General features: G+C 40.9%; 2 protein-coding genes across 9 annotated transcripts in view; one reads left to right on the top strand and one right to left on the bottom strand.

Moving 5' to 3' along the window:
- Positions 1–1768, bottom strand: part of TXNRD2 (thioredoxin reductase 2) — a 33234-nt gene extending 31466 nt beyond the window's left edge. The window contains exons 1-2 of the mRNA XM_005524366.3: positions 1688–1768; positions 588–653 (exon numbers count right to left, since the gene is read on the bottom strand). Of these exons, the coding sequence (XP_005524423.2) occupies positions 588–653; positions 1688–1760 (139 nt within the window). The 5' untranslated portion in view covers positions 1761–1768. The remainder of the gene's footprint in view (positions 1–587; positions 654–1687) is intronic.
- On the top strand, positions 592–23618 carry COMT (catechol-O-methyltransferase). 8 transcript variants are annotated; one of them, XM_014253757.2, is made up of 6 exons: positions 5677–5720; positions 8702–8752; positions 16382–16664; positions 18442–18635; positions 19869–20000; positions 22358–23618. In XM_014253757.2, the coding sequence occupies exons 3-6, from the start codon at positions 16382–16384 to the stop codon at positions 22535–22537; spliced, it is 789 nt and encodes a 262-aa protein (XP_014109232.1). In that variant the 5' UTR covers positions 5677–5720; positions 8702–8752; the 3' UTR covers positions 22538–23618. The 8 variants fall into 8 exon arrangements, with proteins under 8 accessions (XP_014109235.1, XP_014109236.1, XP_087920954.1 ...); XM_005524369.3 differs by lacking the exon at positions 5677–5720 and adding an exon at positions 7220–7371; XM_014253760.2 differs by lacking the exons at positions 5677–5720; positions 8702–8752 and adding an exon at positions 592–707.
- The last annotated feature ends 862 nt before the right edge of the window (positions 23619–24480 follow it).

Below are 24480 nucleotides of genomic sequence, written 5' to 3'. Positions count from 1 at the left end.
CCAACTCAAGATACCAAATCAGGAACCCAACCTGCCTATGTAGTCAGCAAATTCTCTGGAAGACACTTAACAACCCAGACTGGGGCCTTCAGCTTCCACTGACCCCAAAAATGCAATGTGACCTCAAATGAGATGTTTAAGAACACTGTGGGTTGTTGAACACACTACCCGGAGAGGGGCAAGGTTCTCTACAGAAGTTAATTCTTGGAAACAGTCTGAAGGGATTGCTGTTTTTAACACATAAATGAGAAATGGTATTTAAAAAAATACGGTATCTATGGAAGCACACTGAATACTTTTATAACAGTGAAATGAAAGCTTATTAGTTTTTCCCATGACAAAAGAAGAAATATTTTAAAAATATTTTAAAATATTTAACAGGAAAGCCAAACAAGATCACAGCATCTGAGGGTGTGAATCAATTTGCAGATTAACCATATGGAGCTAAGTTAATGATTAATGTGCAGGTACTGGAGCATACTATACTTCTTAAAAAGCTTTAAGATTACCAGTAACACTTCCCTTAGTTTTCTTACACCTCACTGAAGTTAACCCAAAACTTTTGTTAGTTACTTATGCATACAAACCTTCTTTTGCACAAGCAAGGCCTCCAGACCCTCCGCCAATGACCAGAAGATCATACTCATTCTTTCCTGTGAAGAGGATGTGAAAAAAAGGAATAGAAACAGACCAGGAAGACGGGAGAGGTATGTAAAAAGGACAGTATCAGAATACACCTATTTTTACAATTGATTATTGCTGATTTGGGTTTTCCTCACTTTATTCCAGCGCTGTAATTCACTAAGCTATCTAGTCTGGTTTTGTGAATGAAATATGGAAAACAAAGCACTTCAAACGAAGTGAGAAGATTTTTAAATTTTTTACACAATGCCCCAAGAGGCTCATAACTAATGCAACTGAGATCACTGTCTCGGCATTACAGCAAGCAAGCTCTACACAGCTATTTTTTCGCGGGGTCACCCTATCGGACTCAAAGCTTTATATGCCGTGTGCGCCTTGCCGGGGCGTGGGGTGCGGCCAGAGGGAAGCTGGCCCCTGCTACCACCTCGGCCTCGGCACAGACCGGCCTCGGCACAAACAGCCCCGGCTCCCGGCGTGAGCAGCCGCAGGTGAGCGATGACTCCTTTTACTGAGGGCACAGGGTCGCTGCTGCTTTCGGAGCCGTCATGGGCAGGGCGGGCACTGAGGCCACGCAGCATCCGAGTCCGGGCGTGGGGGCTTCCACCGGCAGCGCCGAGCGGGCTGGGAGGGCCGCTACCCTTTGGCGCTAATTCCGCAGGAAAGGTTGGGCTGCCTCTGGGCCAGGGCCAGCCCCAGCCCCAGCCCCACTGCGGAGCCCCCACTCCGCTGCATCATCTCCTTAACCCGGAGTTCCCTCAGCGCCCAGGGTCTGAGGGACGAGCTGCGCAGGAGCACCGGGCGCGGCGGTGGCAACCACAGCCCTCACGGAGGGAGGCGGCCGCCGCCCGTCCCGCCTCGGGGTAGAGCGGAGAGGCGGCCCGGTCCCCACAGCAGCCGCTCGAGCCCGGCACCTGGGGGCGATGGGAAAGGCTCGGGGGACCTTCCCAGAGCGCTTTAGGCGTCGGAAGGCGCGGGCAGCCGCTTCCCGCGGGGAGCGGCGAAGGAGCGGCCGCTGCCAGGCCCGAGCCCCGCGGGTACCGCGTACCTGAGAGCGCTCGGACCGTACGGCACAGCCCCGATACTGCCGGGGGACGCGCCCGCCGCCACAGCGCCGCCATGCTGTACGGCACAGGGCCCCGCGCCCGCCAGGACCCTGCGGGGTGGCCGCGCAGCGCCTGAGCGGAGGGCGGCGGGGCCCCCTGGGGAGCCCGCGCGGGAACCGCCTGAGGGGAGCGCTCGGCCCGGAGCCCTCACGGGGCTGGAGGAGGTGGGCAGAGGCTCTCTGGCGCTGGTGAATCACAAACACCGGCACACAATCGTTGGGGTTGGAAGGGACCTCTGGAGATCACGCAGTCCAACCCCTCGTACAATGCACGGCCACCTGGAGCAGGTGGAATGGTGGTTTGGAATGTCGCCAGAGAGGAAGACAGCACGACCTCCCTGGGCAGCTGTTCCAGTGCTCTGCCACCACCAAGATAAAGTTCTTCCTCATGCTGAGGTAAAACCTCATGTGTTTTAGTTTATGGCATTGCTCCTCATCCTATTATACTATTAATGTGATTCCCTTTCAGTCTTCTCGTCAGAGTAAACAAGCCCAGCTCCCACAGTCTCTACTCATAAGAGATGCTCCAGCCCCCTCATCATCTTCATGGCCTGTGCTGGACCCTCTTCAATAGCTCCTTGTCCTTGTTATACTGAGGAGCCCAGAATTTGACACATTATTCCAATTCTGAGCTCCTCAATTAAAATCAGTTAAAGTTAGACATTAGGAAGGAAAAAAAATAATCCCACCGTTTGCTTGAGTGGCTTCCCCCCAGATCCTGCTGTAGAAAGGGTTTGGGAAAGGCCTTTTGGGAAAGACAAGGATCAGGATGACTGTCCTTCACTGATATCCAAGACCTGTCCTTTGCCCTCTGAACCAGCCATCCCTCTGCAGCCGATGTGGTGATAGGAGCTGCCACAGCCCCTCCTCAGGTGCTAGGCACTGGCTGACAGAAACTTCTGAGGAGGTTTGAACAAAACAACTTCCATGAGGTGTTAGAGGCAACCGGAGATACTGCTCCATGTTCCTGTGATTGTGAACAGGACTTGGGTCTGGAGAAGGGGGTTCCTCTGCTGGAATTCTGGAGTGGGGCCCAAGCATTGTGGGTCAGTGACCCCAGCTTGCACCAACAGCTTTCATACATGGCTGGGCTGTAGTGGGACAGATATTTGCTTGAAACAACCTGTCAGAGCACCTCCACAGCTTCAGGCAGCATTCCCTATCCCTGTGCCACATGCCTGCTATTGATTAAACCAGGTCAATGGTGCTGACCTATCCTGAATGGGAGCTGTGGGAGTTAATATATGATGTGTTCTGACAGCCTGAGTTAAAAGGCCTCAAAGCTGGCCTTGATCAAAACAGATCAAGGGAATGAGTTCCTTGTTCAGAGGTGCTGGCTTGGCCTTTACTGAAGCTCAATACTTGCCCTGTCTGCTGCCGTAGGTAGTGGGTCATACGTGTTAAATACCATCACAGCCAAACCAGAGTTTGGGACACAGAATCAGACGCGTTTTCTACAGAAAAAAAGGTTTCAGGCAGTCGTGGTTCAGGCTCTGGAGCAGGGGCCCTGCTCACAAGGGGGCAGCATCCAACCATTTTGTTTCAGAAAACATCAATCCTCTGGTCCACAGCTGGGGAGAAATGTCAGGAAATTAAAATATTCCAAAGAAAGTTTTCTAGAATTCACTTCACCTCCAGTGTAGTCTCCTTATTTTTGTTAACCCCATTAATATTTGAAAATACATGAAAAAGGAATTATTATCACTTTAGTAAGTGGATTGATAATTTTTTCCAGCATCATTGCTATTAACCATCACCCCCAAAAATACAAGAAAACCATAGGCAAATCCTCTGTTATCCCCAGAAACAGTTACCCACTGCAACAGTACTAGAAAGAAATTTCTAGAGCATACTGAGAGGCCTTTGAATTAAAGAAACCTCAAGCATATTTGGATATAATCTCTTATGCTTTTCAAGGTACATACATGCAAAGTTCTTTCAGCTTTTCATGTTAGCCACTATTCTGAGTTGAATCAGGCAGTGTTGAGCATATGCTCTTCACAGAGATTTAGTTCAGACATGTAGGATCAAGGGTAGAATTAACTCTCCCCAAACACAAAACAAGTTTATGTGAGGAGATGGCCCTGCAGCATTATGGTGTTCTGCTAATAAGGAAAGGCCTTAAATGTGGCAAAGCAAAGTGAAACTAAATTGAACCAAATGATAGGAAGGTGGGGTTCAGTTTCTTCTACTGTGTTTCTGGATACTGAATGCGAGAAATCAGGTAGGTAGCACACTGTCTGTGTGAAACTAAGTCACATAACTTGCTCACACTGGCCTGAGAAAGTATGGCCTGAGAAATCATAAGGAGGAATTCAAACAGTCCTTAGAGAAGGAAATCAACCTTTGCAGGTGTTGTTTGTCATCTTGTTGTTTACTTGTAAGAAACGGTCAAGAGGTGTAGTTCCTAACTGTCCAGTGATGGTAATGTGTGGGTTTGATGACCAATGAGAGGCTTACCTTTTCAGACCTTCTCAGAACTGTCTATTAAAGATCTGGAAGAATAAAAAGTGTTCTCTTTTGCAACTAAGGCTAGAGAGTCTGTCATCAGTTTGCCGTTCCTAATACAGTGCAACATGTCTCAAGTGAAAGGATGAAAGGAAATGACCTTAAAAAGCTAAGGGAGGTTCAGATTAGAAAATACAGGTGGTGCTGTGCCACTGTGTGACCATGTGATGCTGAGATGTCCCCAGCCCTGTGGCTGTATCCCACAGCTCAGGATAAAGCGCAGTGCAGTTGCACAGGCTTTCCCATCAGGACCGCCAGCTTCAGAAGAAAGTCCAAAGTCTGTGCCGTGCCATTCCATTTGTTCCTGCTCATTCTCACAGGCTTGATCCTTGAGAGTGATAAGAGGCAAACAGCAGCAACGAGGAGTGGGTTGTGCTGATGGTGACAGTATCAGTAAGAGCAGCAGCCCCTGGCATTTCCTTCTGTCAGCACAGAGCAGGGGTGTCTGTGCTGCACTTCAAAACTCTTTTTCAGGGACCAGAGACAGATACTGGTTATCAAATGTGGTTTCTACTGTATCTTTGGCTCAGCTCATATGGCTTTCTTACTTTAGTTCTTTTGTGGTTAGTGTTATGTTGATTAGATAATTAGTGATGCACACACACACGTATATATATAATATCTTAATTTCTTTTAAGAAAACTAGTCCTTTAGCAGCGAATACATTCTATTACTAGAAATCATTTAGACAAAGCCTTGTGTTTCTGCAGTGAAAGAATATATACTTCCAAAATTGAGATTAAAATACTTCTTACAAGATAGCTATCAGACTTAACATCATATTTCCACTGGATTTTGTCACTTGTAGCTAGCCATATTTAAAGTAATAAATTAACTTATACACTACTTGTGGTTTGGTTTATTTCCAGGGGGAGATGTTTATTCAATATATTTTAAATATTGAAACAGTGTAGTATTAAAAGGGTAAAGGAGACACTGTATCGGACATGTACATAAATCCATTCAACAAAAAAAGGTGCTTTGTCAGTCATTAATTGGTTTTGTTAGCAGGAAAACTTTCTCCTTTTGAATTTATTGTAAAGACAGCTTGCAATTCTGTATATTGTTTCTTTTGTAGGAAATAAATTTTATTATATTTATCAACAGCTTACTTAACTTCTCCCTCATGAAGATGACCAGGACCAAATACTTTTTATACCAAACCTTTTAGAAAGGTTTGAGAATTTTGACTTTCCAAGCACATCTTCTTGTCTTTCCTGTTTTTCTGGCATAGTTTCCTTCATGTTTTATATTCCCAGATCAGCAACCAGGAAGGGTGGGGGGAAAAAGAGACTTGTCAGGTAGATACTGTCTTTGGAAATCATCACTTTGTGTCCTTTTTAGTGGGTGGAGTGGGAAATCGATTCTGTCAGAGGTTGCATTTTGTGGTGTGACCTAATGAATAATTTACAGAAGTGTCAGTGAACTCTACTGGATCACTGGTTGAACTAAGCTGTCTCCGCATGAGGTAGGACCTTTTGGTTTCTTACCATCTCTTTCTTTTAAAGATTTAAGAATTATTTTGAGAAATTTGTCTCAGAGTAAGACTTGTTCCGAATTTAATCTATGCCTTTTTATTCTTTCCTTCCTTAACATAGATAGATCTTCTGTTCATAGATTGTCCTGAACAAGTAATTGATTGCACGTAAGGGAAAAAACCAGCAGAAACAGATGACGTGTCAAGTAACAAGTGATAACTGCTTGTATTATCTGTTCAAATTTAGACTACAACTTTGCTGGCCACCTTTGCTATCTTTTAGCTGTTTCCTATTTTAGATATTGCCAGGCAGTTTCCGGATTCAGACATGAGCGGTGCTTCCTTTCCTCAAAATTCTTCTTTTGCATGTTCCTCAGCAAGAGAGACTAATTTGACTGTGGAAAGCAGCAAATTTCCATAAAAGAAAATCCCTCCTGCTATTCTGAAAATGCAAGCTCAAAAGAATTTTCTTCCACTCAGTGTTTCACATGATCTGTGGGGTTTATGATAATGTGCTAGCTTTCCTGTCTCCCTTTGTTTCGGCTTTTAAAAACCAGTCTTTGTCCAGGATTATTAGAAGAAGGGAATGCCATTTGTTGTTATGCCAGGCATGGATTTAGGGGGAAAAGCTGTAGCTCCGTGCTATGCACAGCAAGTGGGAATGGCCCCGCCACGCTGCATCATGTGATTGCAGCTGGAGCTCTATCCATGAACAAGTCTGCTCAAGTTTGTGCAGCCAGATCAGAGCTAAAGTGGCGACTGTCAGGGTGAGTCAGCCTGAAACAGCCAGTTATCCTGAGCTGCTTCCATTCATGTGATGTTGCTCCCAGGCTAATACCTCCTGGCTCTACACCTTCCCATAGATGTGCCCTGTGAATCCAGTACCTGATAGATATTCTCAAGTACCAAATCCATCTTTTAAGATCGTAGTCTTACATAAAAATTATATTACACCAATATATTTGCAGTTCTCTAACCTGGATGTATTAATATCAAAGCAGACTTTTACTGTCTAGACAAGGATAAGTCATATAGATAGTATATAAATTCACTTACTGTGGAGTTTTTAGCATTGTTAGTACATTAGTAAAAACTTGCAGAATTATCCATACTTACATAGAACACGTGTTAGGCTAATAGGTAGATTAAAGAGAGGCATAAACCAATGTCTGTCAGGCTACCAAAGAGATTTCTTCTCTTGGGGAATAAAATACCCCATATTACAAGATTTCAGCTTTCTATTGGAGGCAATTTATGGACATTATCACACAGTTTGGGTGGCTTAACCAACTTGAACCTCCAGCTTTGTCTGATTTGCAGTTATTGCCATTCACCATTTTTATGTATGTAATGAAATATCTAGACAGCAGCAAGGGTTACTTGCAGGCGTAGCTTTTATCACACAAGTAAACAGCTGTGGGCAGGCAGAAGCAAGTTTGCTCCTCCCATGCTTCGAGCCTGAAGAATATAATTCAGCTCTAAGTTAGAAGACTTTTAGAAGTGTTGTCATGGGATGTTGCTCAATCTGGGAAGTCTTGGCACTAAATTATGCTCCTAAGCAGAAACGGGGCTGACACCACCCACAACTAGCTGTAGTTAACTGCAAGGACTTCTCCAAAGAGCAGCTGTATACTTACACAAGGTCAGTGCTTAGAGTAAGTTTTACTGTTTTAAACTCTTTTCTCCACAGCCCAGCAGTAAAATTTTCTCTTCTAATTTGAATTGTGGGAGGCATCAGGGATTGTGCAGACAAAACCAGCTTTTGACCAGACAGGAAATTACTGTCAGTGAAGCTGGACTACAGTGTTGCTGAATTCATAATTTGTTGTGCTTGATGTCTGCATTATAAGAAAATATTTGTAGAGCTAAAGCCCAGTTATACATGGAAGGGATAGTTCAAAGTTATTCTGTATTGACATTGGGGACTGTGCTGTATTGCAGGGTCATAGTTATGTTTTGTTTAGAGCTACTAGAAACACTTCAATCTTCACCCACCTATTTTCCCTCACAATTCTTTATTCAGTTAATCTGCTTAAAATTATTTGGTTTTCTCTTGTCATGCTCTCAGGTGGTCTGTAATTCTTTCAAGAACCTCCCCTATCACTTGACAAAGTCTGAAGTTTTCAGAACTTCAGTTCCTGTTTTTGCTACATTTGGTACAAACACATTCTTTAGGTCAAAAAGTTTCTAGGCTTGAGCTTTAAACACTTGCTGACTAGGTTTGAGTTTTGCAGTAAGAATACAGGAGAGAACTATTACTATATTGTGTTTGGGTTTTTTGTTTTTCTTCTGATTTTCTTTGATGGTGCAATTTAATTGCAGCTGGATTATATTGTTCCCACCTCAAAGGAAACAGTATAGACAGACAAGCTAAGAACAACGTTTGTTAGAATAAACCTCTTCTTAGAGCAGTTTGTAGCAGAATATTTTTCCAACCAGAAGCCACAGAAATTCAAATGTGCTATTTATAATGTATTGATTGCAGCTCCTCCTGTAGTTGCTATTAAGCCATTTGCTATACATACCTCGCCTGCCTCCAGCAGCACTCTATATTTAACCCACATGCCTAGGTCTTGTTCCTACCAATTCTGCTCTGGCTGTAGCATGCCATGTCTGAGCTGAAAAAGGAACTAAATCCCTTGGGCCAAATTCATTCCTGAAGTTGCTTGATTGAACACATTGCATTTACACTGAGCACAGATTTGGCTCATACCTGACTTTGTCAGCATTCACTGTGCTGTAACTAAGTAACAAGAGCGCTGTCGTTAGGGGACAGATGAATAGCTTTCTCTACGGTTATTAGAGCACTGAGCACCTTTAAGGAGTGCAGAATCTGTGAAAGGAGGAGTTGGGGAAAAGGACACTGCTCCTTTTAGAGTCTGTGTAACAGAACTGATAAGCTATTCCTGTGATGTGATCGAATGTGACTGAATACTGCAGGCTCTTGGACTCTTATTCTGTAAAATCCACAGGAGAGCAGCACAGGAAAAGATCGGAGGACAGCTTCTGCTATACTAAGAAAGGTACATATTTATATTTTCTTATTTGTCAGGCTTGACATGATGTGTTATCTTAGATAATGTCACTATTTTAAACAGAGGTGCTTATGAAAGGAGTGGTGTTTTCCACATTTTGACTGGCACTCATTGTCAGGAAGCCAGTCCGTGGGCAGCAACAGCTTTCACAGAGGAAGAGTAGGACATATTTGTGTGTAACGCATTTGTACTGGATTGTAAATCTTGACAGCTGAAAGAAGTGAGATGAGATAACCCTGACTAATTGAAAATTTAATTTATGGCTATAAGTATGCTGGAATTTGGTATTCATTTGTATTCAAGAAAAAGCTGAATGCAAGTCAAGCTTCAGTTCAGTCACATTTGGCTGAATAGATGCTTTTATAAGTGTTTTGCTGCAGATGTGTTTTATGGAGGTTTTCATTCTCAAGAGGGAGTTCTGCTACTGCAAAATATCTCTGAAGAAGAGACAAAAAGCGTGTACTTTTGCTTGCTAGTCCTGTTGGTGCTTATAGAGTATCCTTCTGATGCCCATAATGGATATATTTTACCTTCTGTCCTTTACAAACAAACTCATATTTACCAATACTGTCAACTACGTCATACTGATGAACTCTGTGAACAACCTTAAACAACCTTTACTTTGTCTCTGCACTTCTGCTTACTCTGTCATGGACTTCTCCAACAAAGCCCTCAGGTTCAGAACCACATGCACAGCTTTGCAGTATTGAAATACAAAAGAAAAACTTCCTGATTTACAGCTTTAGTTTGCATTAATGAGAAAAGAGTTTGATCACATTTACACCACAAGCAACTTTCTTGCCACCCAAGTTTAGCAATATTTCTCAGCAGTCTGGTACCCAGTTTACTTCTGACAGTCTCATACTGTTGTCTTTCAGCATTCCTTCAGGATCACTGGAATTAAAAGTGACTGGGAATTTTTTGAAAAAACATAATTTTGGCAGCAGTCCTTGAAAACAGATCTTAATGTGTGAGGCCATTCTAAAGCTCTCTCAGAAAGCAATTTCTAGAGAATTTGGAATAGAGAGCCTCTATGCCCACTCCAGGAACTTTTCTGGGGAGGGCTTTCACTCAAGTTTTGAAACCAATCCCTACCATGCTTTATCTCAGGCTCCCTCTTCCCACACTGTGTTTGGTTACCTGCTGAGCTGTGGTGGCTCCCACCTTGCCTGGTGTGTTAGAGTTGTTAATTTTCACAGAAATAAGTCATCATTTCAGCAGAGATTTCCTTCCTAATCTTTCAAATCCCTCAGTGGGTGTCCTCACTACCAAGTTTTAGTTGTGCACTCCCCCCAGCCTGAACAGCAGCCTGTGGATTGCAGAAAGCTGTGCTGGGAGAGAGACAGATTTGCAGTAGATTAGCTGGTAGCCTTGGAAGCAGGGCAGGAGCATGCAGTGGGGATTTGGGACACTAAGGATTCAGCCCTGTGATATAAGGAAGAAACTGTGAAATAGGTCTGTCTTGAGGACAATTAGCCATTTTGGTGGTCTTTCCTCTTCCTTTCTCCCTACCTCCATTAGGGGCAAAATCATTCAATAAGAGCTTGATTTTACCCCCTGGGGAACATGAAAATCTCAGCTTAGAAAACTTTTCACAGACCAATTCCTCATATGCTGTCAGGGCAGATCACTTTCTACTTTTGTCAGTCCTCCCAGGTAGGATTTATACAGTTCTGCTGAGCCACCCTAATCACTGGTCTTAATCAGTGGTACAAATAGTACAAACACATCTGGAGTGCTCCAGCAGGAATAAGGACTATCAGAAACAAGCACTTCCTAGGGGTATCTGAAAGGGTCTTATTCCTGAAAAGCTGTCTTTCCTTAAGGCCTGGTAAAGTGCATTTCTTATCTTTGAAGAATTCTCTCACCACAAACTCTGGCTTTAATCATGCAGTGTGTTCACTAAGTCAGTCTGGGTTAGATTGCTACAAATTCTTGTGGATCTGCATGTTGGATGGAGATGAAGCCTCTCTGTGTGGCCAGTTCATTCTAAACACTGCACTTCTTTATGGGGCACATAACCATTATATAAACTTTCTGCTTTGGGTAATAGCACCAAATACCATCTAGAGAATGACTACTGGGAAGTGAGTTTTAAGTGGGTAGCAATTATCCTAATTGAAATCTATGTGGGGAGAATGGATTTAAACACCCTTATGAAGCTTATTTGATGGGGCTCCCAAGTAGGCAGTAGGCACTTTTCTTTTCTTTTCCTTTTATTCAGTAAGAAGAAACTTGTATTTGTTTCCTTTCAACCTGAGAAGAGGGAAGAAGACAAATGGCTATGGGGGCAGAAAATAACCATCAGAACTTTGCATTTATGGAAGACAGGTAGTTTTTTAGTTGAGACAGTGAAGCTAAATTATAGTAATTTGAAAAAAACAGAGAGGAAAATCTAGATTTCAGGCAAGAAATAGTGAAAAATTATATAAAGTCTGCTCAGATTGTTTTCATGATGTCAGTGGAAAATCTGAATGTCAAACTCCCAGACTAAGTTTCCACTGAAATACAAGCTATTCACATTTGGCAATATGATGATTATTCTTCACAGATCAGTTGCACTCACTTGAAAATACATAAACAGTAATGAAAGAATAGAAGGTAAAAAGATATTTTTTTGACCTTTAAATGTACTAAATTATGAAGCTGTTGAATTGTGTTGCCTACAGCAACAGGATACAATATGTTTGGCAGAAGTTAGTTTAGACTTTCTGATCAAAATACTCTGCTTTTCTTGCTCTGGGAAAACATCAAGACAAACAAAATGCCACAAAAGAGAGATTGCCTCATTCTAAGAGTCAGAAACTCCAGTCCCAGCACAGCACAGATCTCCTCTGGCCTAGTGCAGGACATTGTTAACATATGTGTAGAGATATGCTGACTCTTCTGCATTGTTTTCACAGTGCTTCATAAACTAAGATAAAGCTAAGATATCCTTACTAGTGTGCAAATCCTCTGCATACTTCAGTGCATCAGTGTCTAAAGGCATAATTTCAGCTGAAGCTGAAAAAGGTTGAATTATATAAACTTATCAAGTGCTCCCCATTCACCAGGTTATGTGAGTTAATAAAGTAAAATTAGATTCTAAACCCTTTAGCACCAGAATGTTGAAAGTACTGTCTGGATGCGTGGAGACTCATAATGAACTCTTAAACAACCAACCAGTACTTGGCAGTTAGATTAAATGCATGAAAAATTATAGCAAGACTGGATGTACCATCTTTCCTCAAAGGCCTGAATTGTCAGCTGGCTGAAAGCTCTTTAGGAAAGCATTTGAAGCACTGCTTGTCTCCACATTTTCCCAGTTGTTCATAAACTCAAGAATAATAATGTCACAAAGGCATTTGCAGTGCAGACAAAACTACTTTGCCTTTCCCCAGGTGTTATACATACATTCATAGCAGGGACTTTTCTGAAAAAGATTAATTCAGCTTTACAATGCCTTGAAAGTTTACACACATAGCAGTAACTTTAACTCTTGTGGCAACACAGAGGAAGATAAGAAAGCTCATCCAAGGCCATATCAGAAAAACACTGCCAAAATGAGACTCAAAGCTAAGTCCCCTGGCTCAGGGTCATAAAGTTTCCTCTCATTCCAGCCCTGGAGAATACCAGCCTAATGTATGTGCTGTCTTTGTACAGAAGTGTGGATTTTTTTGTGATAATGTTTAGGACTTAATTTTCAGTACAAAGCAAAGTAATATCAGTTTATCAAAGCTGAAACTGTAATGAAAGGCTCTGTAATTAGGCTTAGAAGGATTCACCTTGATTAGAAAAAATGCTCTATCCAGCAGTTTTCCACCTCACAAGTATTTCAATATCTGTCATCTCTTATTTTTGCATCTGTAGGAAATTACATCTTGTTAATTACTCATAATTAATGTAATGAACTGAGCTTCAGAATAGTTAAATAGTCAAATATGATACTTCTTTAATCCACTGAGTATAAATCTCACTAGGATATATGCTTTTGTTAAAACATTTAAAGGTGCTTACTTTCACATGCTTATTTTTCTTCTCAATAAACAAAAGTTTTTAGCAGAGGGGTGTTGGTTTGGAATCAGAGAACAGTTGCAATCAGTAGTTTACATCACATTTCCATACACTTTCCTCTAACAGTGTTATGAAAACTTTGTACCGTTTTTATGAAACACTGAAAAAGATCTCAGTTCAATCTGGTTACTTGGACTTACCTTAAAAATTTATGTTACCAATTGTTCTAATCCTAACTTTTTCATGTCAGGAAATTCTAAGCAATTCTTTTTTAGCAGAGGTTGGAAAAATGTATCAGAAGGATTGATAAATAGCATTACTGAAAGATCCTTACTGTAACCTTTGGTGAAATGGCTGGAGTCAGCTGCATGAGAATAAAGAACAGAACATACTGGTTTGGGCTCCATCACATGGGCATTTTTATGATTTTAGAAAAACTGAATATCATATGATAGGGGATACTGAATCCCCTAACTTAACATCTGTTGGCATAATCAACAAATAAAGCAGATCTCTAAGTCTGAGCCAATATCTTGATGTTTCTTTTAAAGCCACTGGAATGACTTAGGTGTTCTCCACTGGCAGGTAAGTTGGGGCAGCAGATTCCCACATTTTGTGTCTGCTTCTCTGCTTGAAAATGTCTTTTTAGATTTCTGTAATTTGAAACAGAGATACTCCCATTCAAATGCTGATTGTTTGATTATGGTGTGCATCAGGGGAAAACTGCTGAGCTGCATTATCAAGTTATGATTTGGTCTTATGAAACCTGCCAAAATGAGTAAGATTAGATGCACAAGAAAATAACTCAGTGCTTTAGAAAGACTCATCAGCAGTTTGATGGGTTTGGGCATGAAATTTTAATATGTTTTCTTTTAAAATCTGTCTTCTCAAAAACAGATGTACTGATATGTGCTATTCATTCTTTCCCATAATGTTGTCCCTCTAGTTTTCTGTTTACTCCCTTGCTGAATTTTTCATTTGCCTACTATTTTCTACTTCAAAATTTAGCTTTCAAAGAGAAGGCTCCCTTTATTATGGTGTTTCTAAAGCACAGAAGAGGTTGCAGTGCTAACCTGTGTATTTGGAACCTCCATATAAGCATTAAATAATAAGAGTGGCTGCCTTGTAATAAATGGTTATGGGAAAGTTGACTATATGCAAGTTCAGTTTTATTGCATACTTAATGAATCTCATGAATCCACATTAAAGCTAAAATTACTGTTGCATTTTCTAAAGCTGTCATAACATGACTGTCTCCTAGGTAGTGGTAGTTTTAAATTTGAATTACACACTTAATTTTCATATCAAATATTTTCCAGCTAAGAATACGAAAGCAATTACCTATTTTGGTACCAATCTTTTTTCCCTCTGGGTGCATGACCATCACCAATGCCTCTTGCTCTTGGCAGACTGCCTTTACAGTCTACTGCTGTCACTAAATTTATTTTCACACCTATGAAGACAGAAATTAAGAGGGACAAACCTTGAAAAAAACTGTATTAAAAAAAAAAAAGAAAGAAAACCACGATGTGTCTGTTTCTCTCTTTTTAGAAGGTACCTTCTCTGGAAAGTGGTTCTCAGGATAATTGCCTCCTGAAGGAGTTCTGCTAAGAACAACCCATACTGCCAGTTTATGAAGGTGCTGGAGTGTTATACAGAAATATTAAAAATAATAAAAAAACCCAGTAGTTTAAAAACACTCCTTGATATCTCAAAAATAAGTGAACTCATCTAGGAATGGAAAAATCAGCACGCACTCTGTAGGTCATTTTTACCTGTGAGCAACCTCTGGGAAGGCAGGTGGGCTCTGCTCTTACATGTGGTACCTCATGTGTGGTAGCAGTCATGTGGGATTCAAGTGCAAAGATCTGAGGCACTGTAAAAAGTAGATCCCTCTGAGTACTTGATTCATACAGTCAGTCTGAAAAAGCATTCCTGCAGGACAGAGAGCAGAGCTGAGTTAGCCTACAGAGGCTGTCTCTTCCTGTTTTGCTAAATCTCATTAAAAGGTCTCATACCAATGCTAAGCAATAAAGGAGGAAAGCTGTTCCCCCAAAAATACACTACTTAGTTCATCCTGCTGCTCCCATCCACTCTGGCTGTCTGACAGATCTTTGAAGGGCAGCCCCAAACATGCTGGCAGAATCTCATGGTGCTGAAGCAACAGCCTGTGGCAAGGTCTGCTCAGAGAATGCCAAAGTATCCATTGTATCCAGAGGATTATGTCTGGCAGTGGTCTGCAGCAATTCTGAATGCCAGCAGTCTTCAGTCCCAGAGGCACCTGACTGTAGCTGGACTGTCACCAAGTGAGTCATGGATGTGCAGGGTAACAGTTTCACCTGTCCAGAGCAGGAAGGTTAGAGACCTGCTGGCCTCAGGAATTGGTTTCTGAGCACCATCCATTCATTGGCATTCAGAATAATTATCTCTCACCTGTGTCAGTAATCCAAATCCACCAACAATGACCATAAAATCAACTAAGCTATGAAAGTCAAGACCAGTCAAGTGAAGCTAGAGAGATATTTTATGTTAAACTGACGATCTTTTCATGGCCCTATTGAAGTTCTCCATGGGCAGATAATGTGAAACATTTTCATGTAGAAAAACTAAAATGAGCTGAAATCCCATCTGAAAGGTACACGACAATTGGGCTTAGTCAGTAGAAGTACTACTGCACAGAGGGAGAGAAGAAAATTGACATCCAGACCTTCAAGATCCTGTTGAAGTGATGAAGCAGGCTCATATTAGCTAGGAAGAAATATTCAGGAAGTCCAAGAAGCAAGATTTTCATCTGCTAATGATGCTGGCAGGCTCTGAAAGGAAACGTCTCAGGTCAGACTTTGCAAGAAAAGCATTCAGGGTAACTGTTAACATTGGTAACTGCTTAAAAGCAAAATAAATACTTTTGACAGCTCCAAACAAATCATACTTGCTCTGCAACTAAGATAAGAGGATGGGTGAACAAAATCAGCTGTACAGTATCTTGAGCATATCTCCATGGAAACTCAGTCATCCTCTGAAGTCAAAATGTGTTCTGCATGATGATTCAAAATTTAAATAGTGGGATAGATTTTCCCCATGTGCATATGCCAAATCCCACTACAGAATGGAGGTCAGACCATCCAATAACATTAGGATTTTTCTGGGACAATATTTGGGGAAACAAAAAAGAGAAGCAAGAACAAGTAGGAAGAGATTTGGAGAAATTTTGTTATCTCCTAGAATGAGACAATCCCTTTGTCATTGGTCTTGGGTAACTTAGGTAAAATTTTTGAGGATGTTGTAGCTCCTACTGGAGCTAGAACACATTTGATGCTGGAAGCTCATGCAGTGGCATGCTTGGAGCCAGGACTGAGCAGCTGTGTGGGGGAAGGGACTAGAGCATTAAATAAAGCTACTTGTTGACTGCCTGTAAAATTGGCTTTTAAAGGAAGTGCTACAGAGCACCATCTATTACGAAGTGACAGAGAGCCTTTTACAGCTACTCTGGACACAATCATAATTAAACTCTGCGTGTTCCTGTTCAATATGGTCAGTTGTGGGTTATTGAGCTCAATATTTATAAAAAGGACAGCCCTCTCCTGTGCCACCTTAACCCTGGGCTGTTTTTCTCTTTTCTTCCAGATGCTGGAGAGCTCTTCAGTCCCTTTGTTCATTGTCTTCATCCTGCTTTTCATTTTGTTGCTCATTGTGTTGCTCATCAGGAAAAACGGCACTGCTGCCCTTATCTGGAATGAAATAATCCGGGAGAAAGTAACCAATTTCATCATGAATCAGAGCAAAGAACAGAGGATTTTAAATTTTGTCCTGCAGAATGCAGTCCGAGGAGACCCCTGTAGTGTGGTGGACACTATAGATAAATACTGCTCCCAGAAAGAGTGGGCCATGAACGTGGGTGATGAGAAAGGTAATTGCAGCAGGGGTCAACATCGGAAAAGATCCTTCAAGACTAGCCTAGTAGAGACATCTGATTGTATTCACATGGCAACTTCCACCTGCTGCTGCTGCAAACACCCTAACCCACACAGCCTTGTGCTCAGCAGAGTAGTTCTGTCAACAGTATTACCTCCTTGTGCAGATGTTTTTGAGAAGGGGTATCCAGTGACTCATCCAGAAAGTCACAGCACCAGATGTGGGTTTCTGTGTTGTGCACATTGCAAGTGTATAAGCAGAGAGTGGCAACTGATGGGAAAAATCTAGGGTTGCATTATACCTCACTTTATACACAGGGTGCTTTTAAGGCATAATGCATATGCATAAGTTAAATACTTTCAGATCCTTAACAACAAGATAGCAAATTGAAAAAAAAAAACAACCCAAAATTTTGTTTAACGATATGAATTTTGTGTATGCAGGCATAAATTAGAAGTTTCTGTTGAAGGGAGACATCCTATCCATGTCATACAGTATCAAACATTGTTGCTATTTAACAAGTAAATAATTTTGTTCTTGTCTCCTAAAGAAAAATATGGGAACAAAACCTTTTTTTCATAGCTGCAGGAAAGCAGAAATCTTTTCAAAAAACTGTAATGGCAAAATGTTAATATGTTCCCTTATGAATTAGAAACAAAAGTACCTCTTGCTGGGAAATTTCTGGGGAAACTTGCTTAGTCTGGGATTAACATAGCTAATGAAATACAACTGTAAGTACCATAATAGAAATGCTCTTCTGACATGGGTACAGTTTTTGAAAGTAGCTTCTCAGCATACCTGGCTGGGGTGCTTAGGGCAGCAGAACAGTGGGTCATGGCTGAATAGGAATACTTAAAGCTCTGAACTTTGAACATTTGTGATTAAATTCTTAATAATTTCACTCTAGTTTTACTCTGATGGCCTTTCCTCAGATAAGACCCATCAAAACTAGTGCATCTTTAGTCCCTGAGATTTCAGAAGTGACTACATGGCCTCAAGATGCCTCATCATCATCATCATCATCATCATAATCTTCATAAACAAGTAACACCCAGAAGAATATCCATTAATGACCATGACTTAGTATAAAATCCCTTCCACTACTTTTTGAGTTTAGTTATCTAGCTCCTAGCCACACAAATAAGAGGAAATTTCTCACAAATAAATCATTTTCTTCAAAAGGACTGAACATAGTACACTGTAATTTCTTTTTGGGAACATTTTCTGTTGTTAGCAATTGAATAATGTTTTCCATCCCACTAATTCATGCAGTGAAACCAATATTTTGCAACTTTGTAAGTAGACTTTTCCTTTTTCCTTTAAAGATGAGTATTTAGAATAAGAAATTTTATATCAGACTACAGCATGTAACAATAACAACAAACATGAGCACTCAAAATCCAGGAGTTACATATTTCAGGAACATGGCCAATTTCTACAGTAAGTTTTTCGAAAAAATGTCTGCATTTTCCCTTTCTAACACTATAAATTAGTTAATTCAGGAAATTCCTTACTCAGAAATATGTATAGTATGAAACTAGTATTTCTTTTAGTTAAAAGTTTGCATTTTGAGACTTAAAATGTCCATGATTTACTTGATCACAAGCCAGTTTGCAAAGGATACAGTATAGAATTTAACATCAACTCATAATTTTTGAATGTCCTGAGCAACTGAGTACATGGATTTTTTAAGTTTCTTGTCACTAACCTGCTCTTCTGTATATGAACCACTTTGATTTTGTCAAAAGGCAATCTTTTCCCATTTTAACCAGGTAAAATTCTAGACAAGACAGTGGAAGAGGCCAATCCATCAGTTGCCCTGGAGCTGGGAACGTACTGTGGCTACTCAGCAGTGAGGATTTCTCGGCTACTAAAGGCAGGAGCTCGTCTGCTCACTGTGGAGTTCAACCCAGAATTTGCTGCTATAGCTAAACAGATGATTGAGTTTGCTGGAGTACAAGATAAGGTAAATACCATTTTGTCTGTAACCACTACAGCAAAACTGGTTATATTGTTTTCTCTTTTTCTTTTTCCTTGTACCCATGGGCCTTATAAATTTAATCAACTCCATGCTTAGTTACAGTGCCTGACCTCTCACAGAAGGACTTCACTACATTGCCTTCCAAAAGCCAGAACACTGGATTTCTCAATATAAACTAAAAGGTTCAAATTGGTGTCAAGACTGACAACAAAAAACGGAACCATAGTCCAATTTGATACAAAAGCTCACAGGAATCAGTTGTATTATGTGCAATGTATTTCAAATGAGAAGTATTCACCCAAATCTAGCTGGTCACAGTACCCATATCTAAGTTTTGTGCTGTAAGAGGCATCTTGACTCTCTGTAGCTGGTTGAGATGCAGGTGTTTCCACTCTATATTCCCCCCCCCGCCCCCCTCCAGGTTGGGGGATTCATGCCTGAGAAGTGTCTTCAGCAAACAACTCACTTCAGTGGAGCTGGAAACACTGGAGGAAATAAGTCCCACTGAGGGACCTTCTAATGTGTTTCTTGACTTCTTGAAGAGAACCTGAAGTACTAGTGACATCTAAAACTGCATTTCCCCATCTGATTTAATCTCCTGATCAGCTATGAGTCATAAACCAGATATTTCTTTACCACTTTCTTCCTCCTCTCACAGTTTATGGCGCTTGCCTAACAAAAATCCACATATAGCAGCTGCTTTCAGTTTAACAGTAGTAACTCAAATAAACCTGTGAGGAAGATTTAACATGCTCTGTTCTGTCTCTTCCTTTTCCTGGTCATATCAATTTTACATACTGCAGCCTCCATCTTTATTCTTATCTAACCTGTTCTCTGCATTTTTTCCTTTGCTTGGACTACAAGACTAAACTGAGATGTAACTAAAAAGAAAAGTACTTAAAAGCAGTGTTTTCAACAGGCGATTTCCACATTTCCAGTAAAGACACATACAATACAATAAAAACAACAGGTCACTTTTTCTGTTGTTAATTTAAAAACCAACAAAATCCAAAACACCCGAATTCATATTTTGGTACGTAACTGAGTTAGTTTGTAAAAAATAAAAAAGTACATTTGACCTAACCCTACCAGATAATTCAACTGACACAATATTGAGCTATAAACATGATCCCCGAAGTCTGGCTACGATTTAAAATGAGCTGGGAGCATATGATTTTTCTTAATGGTTTGCAGTTCATCAGATGATTTGTATTTCAGGTTAAACTCCTAGAAGGCCCTTCGGAGGAAATTATCCCCCAGCTGAAAAAAAAATACGAAGTGGACACTCTGGATTTTGTCTTCCTGGACCACTGGAAAGACAGATACACACCAGACACCATTCTGCTTCAGGTCAGTTTGCACAATTCCAGTCCTAAAAGTACAGTAGCAAATACCTTCATGTCTGTGAGACCTCTCTTCTCCATGAGGGACCACATCTGCTGTAAAATGAAGACTGGCAGCCAAAACAGCAGCCTTACAAGAAAAGAGGATTTGAAGGACAGGACCCTAAACTTTTGTTAAGGACAACTGCCAACACTACATAGCTCAGGCTTTAGTGAGTACTGAACCATTCTGTTTCCTGAAAATACAAGTGTGCAGTAGAAATCCTCCCTGGAAGAGTGCATGGCCTGAGTCTTGCACTCCATAGGAGTGCCTGCATGGTCACCAACCAGAACACTTGACCCAAAGCCCATCCTGATCCTGGGAAAGGGTGAGATGTAGGACCTGCTTATCCCAGCTTCACCTCTCTAATTTCCTCAGTACCCCTTTTTTTGCCTGGGTCTATGATGCCAGCAGAGCCTCTTGATGAAATACCATTTTGGTAGCACAGCTACGGAGCCTGACTTGTCTTGAGTCTTTACAGTCCACCTAATTAATTTGCTGTAAAGCAATGTTAAGAAGAGTGCAGACTGCCCCAGCCAGGCACTTCCCAGGGAAATGCTGTCTAACTCTATGTCCAGCCCCAAATGTAGAAACATTATGTGTGTACCTTCCCAAGCTGCCTTCACCATTGCTGTGGGTATTACAAAGTAAGTTGGCTGTAACAGCAGTAGGCAGTGGCAGAGGACTTACGGATAGGAAGGTATTTTCAGGCGTTAACTAAGAGATTGACAACATCTGTACCTATCAGCACATACAGATACTCTCCTAGCTGATAACATTTTCTACAACCGCCTGTTTTTATGGAAGTTCCATTTTTCAATTATTTTCTTCACAAATAAATCTACTTTTTTTGAGCCTGCCTCTTAAGTTGAGAACCTGCCAAATACTTCCTGACCCCTGCTTGAGGACTACAACACTATTTTCTGACCCAGGCCCCCTGTTTTTTTAGTTTTAAGCCCTGTCCTCCAGAAAGCTGTTTGAAAAGGAAATTTGTTTGGGGTTATGAACAGCTAGTATTGAATTTACACAGCAGTAGCTGAAGAAAATGTTCCCTCCCTACAGTTATTTTGTACTCAGAGAATGCTTTCTTTTAAACTGCCTGTGTAAGGATGACTGAGCTCTTTCCACAGTGCATCCTTATCGGAACTCAGCCTTCACAATACAGCCAAAACAAACAGTTTTTAGTTCCATGGTAGTGGTTAGTCTGATGCAACTGTGATATAAAGTTGCAAAAAACGCCCATGAAATTAAGAGGAGAAAGAAAAAGATCCTCAAATTTTCTCAGATGCCACAAACTTTCTAAAATGTATTTTTGGCAGGTATTTCAGTAAGAATAGTTAATAGTTAAGTATGAATATATTCAGATGAAATATGTATATATTGGAAATGGTCCAGACAAAAAAGCCAGACATGAAGAGCATCCGAAATCCTGATGACCAGTGGAAAATTCAGTATGTTGTCTCTTGCAGGCTTCTGTAAGCTGTGCAATAGAAACAAACTGGAGGGTATTTGACGTGTCTCTAAAATCACTTGTACTGTGCTGACTGGTGTTCAGTCCCCAGAGGCAAGAGCAATAAGCTCAACGGCTTCTGCAGGACACTCGTCAATAGAACTGCTCTCATAGACTGGCAGTGACAAAAAATACCCCATGTTTTGGCTACAGCTACCGCCTGTAACCACAGGATAACAACCAAGCTGATTTAGCTACAGACTTCGTTTTAAAACAGCTGGTAAGCTCAGATAAGCAACTTCTTTTAGACAAAGATACCAGTAAAAATTAGGTTTTTAGGTTTACTGAGGATAAACATTGCACTTGAAGTGACTATTGCAAGTTAGTTATGTCTTGTGGAAATTTGTCAGAGGGATCTTCATTGTGCAAAAACCTTGCTTCATGCCCAGATCCTGAACAAAATGGCAGAAAGTTAAGATGAAAGGAAAACAAGTGCAGAAAATCTTTCATTCTTTTCATGGTTTTGGAGATGAAGTTTTTAAACATGAGGAAAAACAAAGCCGCCTTACTGATCATGTAGACACAATCACTAGCTGGAAACAAGCTGAAGAGCAAACCACACAATTCCACTTGATTTGCTATTTCAGAATCAGCATCTCTAATGTTCTACTAATAAACAGAAAAAATCAGCAAATGACCACAAAGGATCCGAGAGTTACTCAGCTTCTCTTGTGTCTCTTCGACCTTCCAGACCTGTACCACAATAGGTTTTTGGATGCAGTCACTTGAGTATACCTGGTTAACATGAAGGTACATTACTTTCAAGCCAATTTCTGCTTAACAGCCACTATGAAGCCATTTCTCTTCTTTCTAGGAATGCAACTTGCTGAGGAAGGGCTCAATTCTTCTGGCTGACAATATAATTTTCCCAGGAGCTCCAGATTTCCTTAACTATGTCCGCAAGAGCCCCCATTTCCAATGCACTAACTACCCATCTCATCTGGAATACATGCAAGTAGAAGATGCTATGGAGAAGGCTGTGTTTTTGGGATAAAGAGAGTCATTAATAATCAACTTTTGTTTCAAATGATGTAAATGCAACTACACAGGTTAACTTGTCCATGCTTTACAGTTTTTTTAATTATTTTTTTATTTTGGAGTCTGTAATTTAACAAGCACTAGTGACCTTTTTAGGCGAGGTAGAAACCAAAATATGGAGTAAGTTGGGCCTGTGCCACTGTTCCACATTAACTTGGAAAACCCAAGGTGATGCAGATTACCTTGCCTTGACCAGCACACCATCAAACAACAGAGTCTGTTATTTTGAGCTTAACTTGAACAACCACAATGTGGGTTTAGGGTGGAGGAATACACTGCAACTTCTGAAGACTTGTGTCCCCAAGCTAAAGTCATTAATCATTAGCAAGAGTGGAAAAAAATATCCATGTTGCAAGAAAGACCATTTCATGTGCCCTATTTTTGCTAAATTATCAGCATGCCTCTTGATGCAGTGAAGGCTCCTATTGTGAGATCAGATACTTCTTTGTATGTTTACTGCAAAAGTTAATCATCTCTATGTGAGAGAAAAGAGCACACACTGAAAGAAGGCAGACCCATGTAGTGATGAGAAAAACAAAACAGAATTTTGAAACCACAAACAAATAAAATTATTAATCTGCCCATGCAGAGGCAGGGAAAACTGAAGTAGTAAACAGATGAAAATAAACACAGTAACAGGTAACAAAAGGAGCAGACTCCTTCCAAAAGGATATAGAACTACGTAACATTTGACCTTGAGAAAATGCTATTTATCCCCTCATTATACTGTACAAACATAGTACATGCTTTTTAGGGGCAGGGCAAGCTGCTTACTCTGAAGTGCTGGGTATGTTTAAGATGCTGTATAGAAGCCTAGAGAGAATGGGTTTTAGCAGGTGGGTCCTGCACACCCTGGTTAACCTCACTGCTGTTATACCATGTGAATAGTGTGGGTTGTCATTGAGAAGATTCAAAGCCAAATATGAAGTCTGTAACTCACCTGAATGATGCAGAAATCCAGTGGCATTTCCTAGCATGTCCTGTGATTATATAAGGCAGCAACAGTCACATTTATAAATAAAAAAAATAAAATACAACAGAGCAGGGCCATGACTTTCATTTTTTCCAATGAATTCTGTACTGCATGTCAAGTTTCCAGACTTGAAACAGCCAAAGAAAGATCCAAGTTGAAAATCAAGGATAACCATTCTTGTCTTTCCCAGTATGAATTCTTCTAAGTCTGTTCAAATTTCTTACTTGCACAGCCCACCTTACCACAGTGGTGCCTCCCCTGGCCTGTGTGCTGCAGAAAATCCACCTCCAGGACACAAGGAAGGAGCAGAGGATGACCAAATGAAAACTAGAATAGGCTAGGGTGAGAGAGTCAGTTTAGAAATGGACCAAGCAAACCATGGTGACACAGCTAGCTTGTGAAGTGTGATTTCACAGGGATAGGAGAAAGTAACACTATCAGAGTTTTCCTAACAAGTTAACTCTGGCTTATTGAGGAAGACACAAATTTTCCTGTACTGGGTTAGATTATGCAGAAGCAGCCTCAGGTGACTCTGTTGTGCTGTTCTGTGTAGAGCCAACACTGAGTTCTAACACTTCTTTCTCATACTGTAAGTCAGTGATTAGTTCTGTAACAATGCTCAACAGCACGTCCTCTTGGTATTCAGCTCAACTCCAAGTCATTGGAGCAAAGTCCTTCAGGTGGTTGGAAAGAATTTTTGCAAAATTTGCAATGCAAAATAATTTTCAAGCACATTTACTGGCATATACAAGAAAAAAAGAGAAAACTGAAAAATCTGAATACATACGGCAGACCAAAAAATTGGTATATCTGAAGCCTTGACTCCAAAGAATCCTCACTTGTGTTTAGCCCTAAACACCTCTGCACCCAGCAGACACTCCTGTCACAGCAGGGCACATCACAGGCTGATGAGCAAACCAGTCTTA

Source organism: Pseudopodoces humilis, chromosome 20 (assembly GCF_049639895.1).
Source record: "Pseudopodoces humilis isolate 2021_Gansu_Grassland_sample_001 chromosome 20, ASM4963989v1, whole genome shotgun sequence".
In the NCBI taxonomy this organism is placed as follows: Eukaryota; Metazoa; Chordata; class Aves; order Passeriformes; family Paridae; genus Pseudopodoces; species Pseudopodoces humilis.
The sequence above is the reverse complement of the archived record's forward strand: the minus strand, read 5'-3'. Positions and strand labels throughout refer to the sequence as shown.

Bases quoted from the DNA above. Each gene is read 5' to 3' on its own strand.
- COMT (XM_014253756.2), top strand. The intron at 16,665-18,441 runs GTAATTGCAGCA...CATTTTAACCAG, and splicing joins GAACGTGGGTGATGAGAAAG to GTAAAATTCTAGACAAGACA. The intron at 20,001-22,357 runs GTCAGTTTGCAC...TCTTCTTTCTAG, and splicing joins CAGACACCATTCTGCTTCAG to GAATGCAACTTGCTGAGGAA.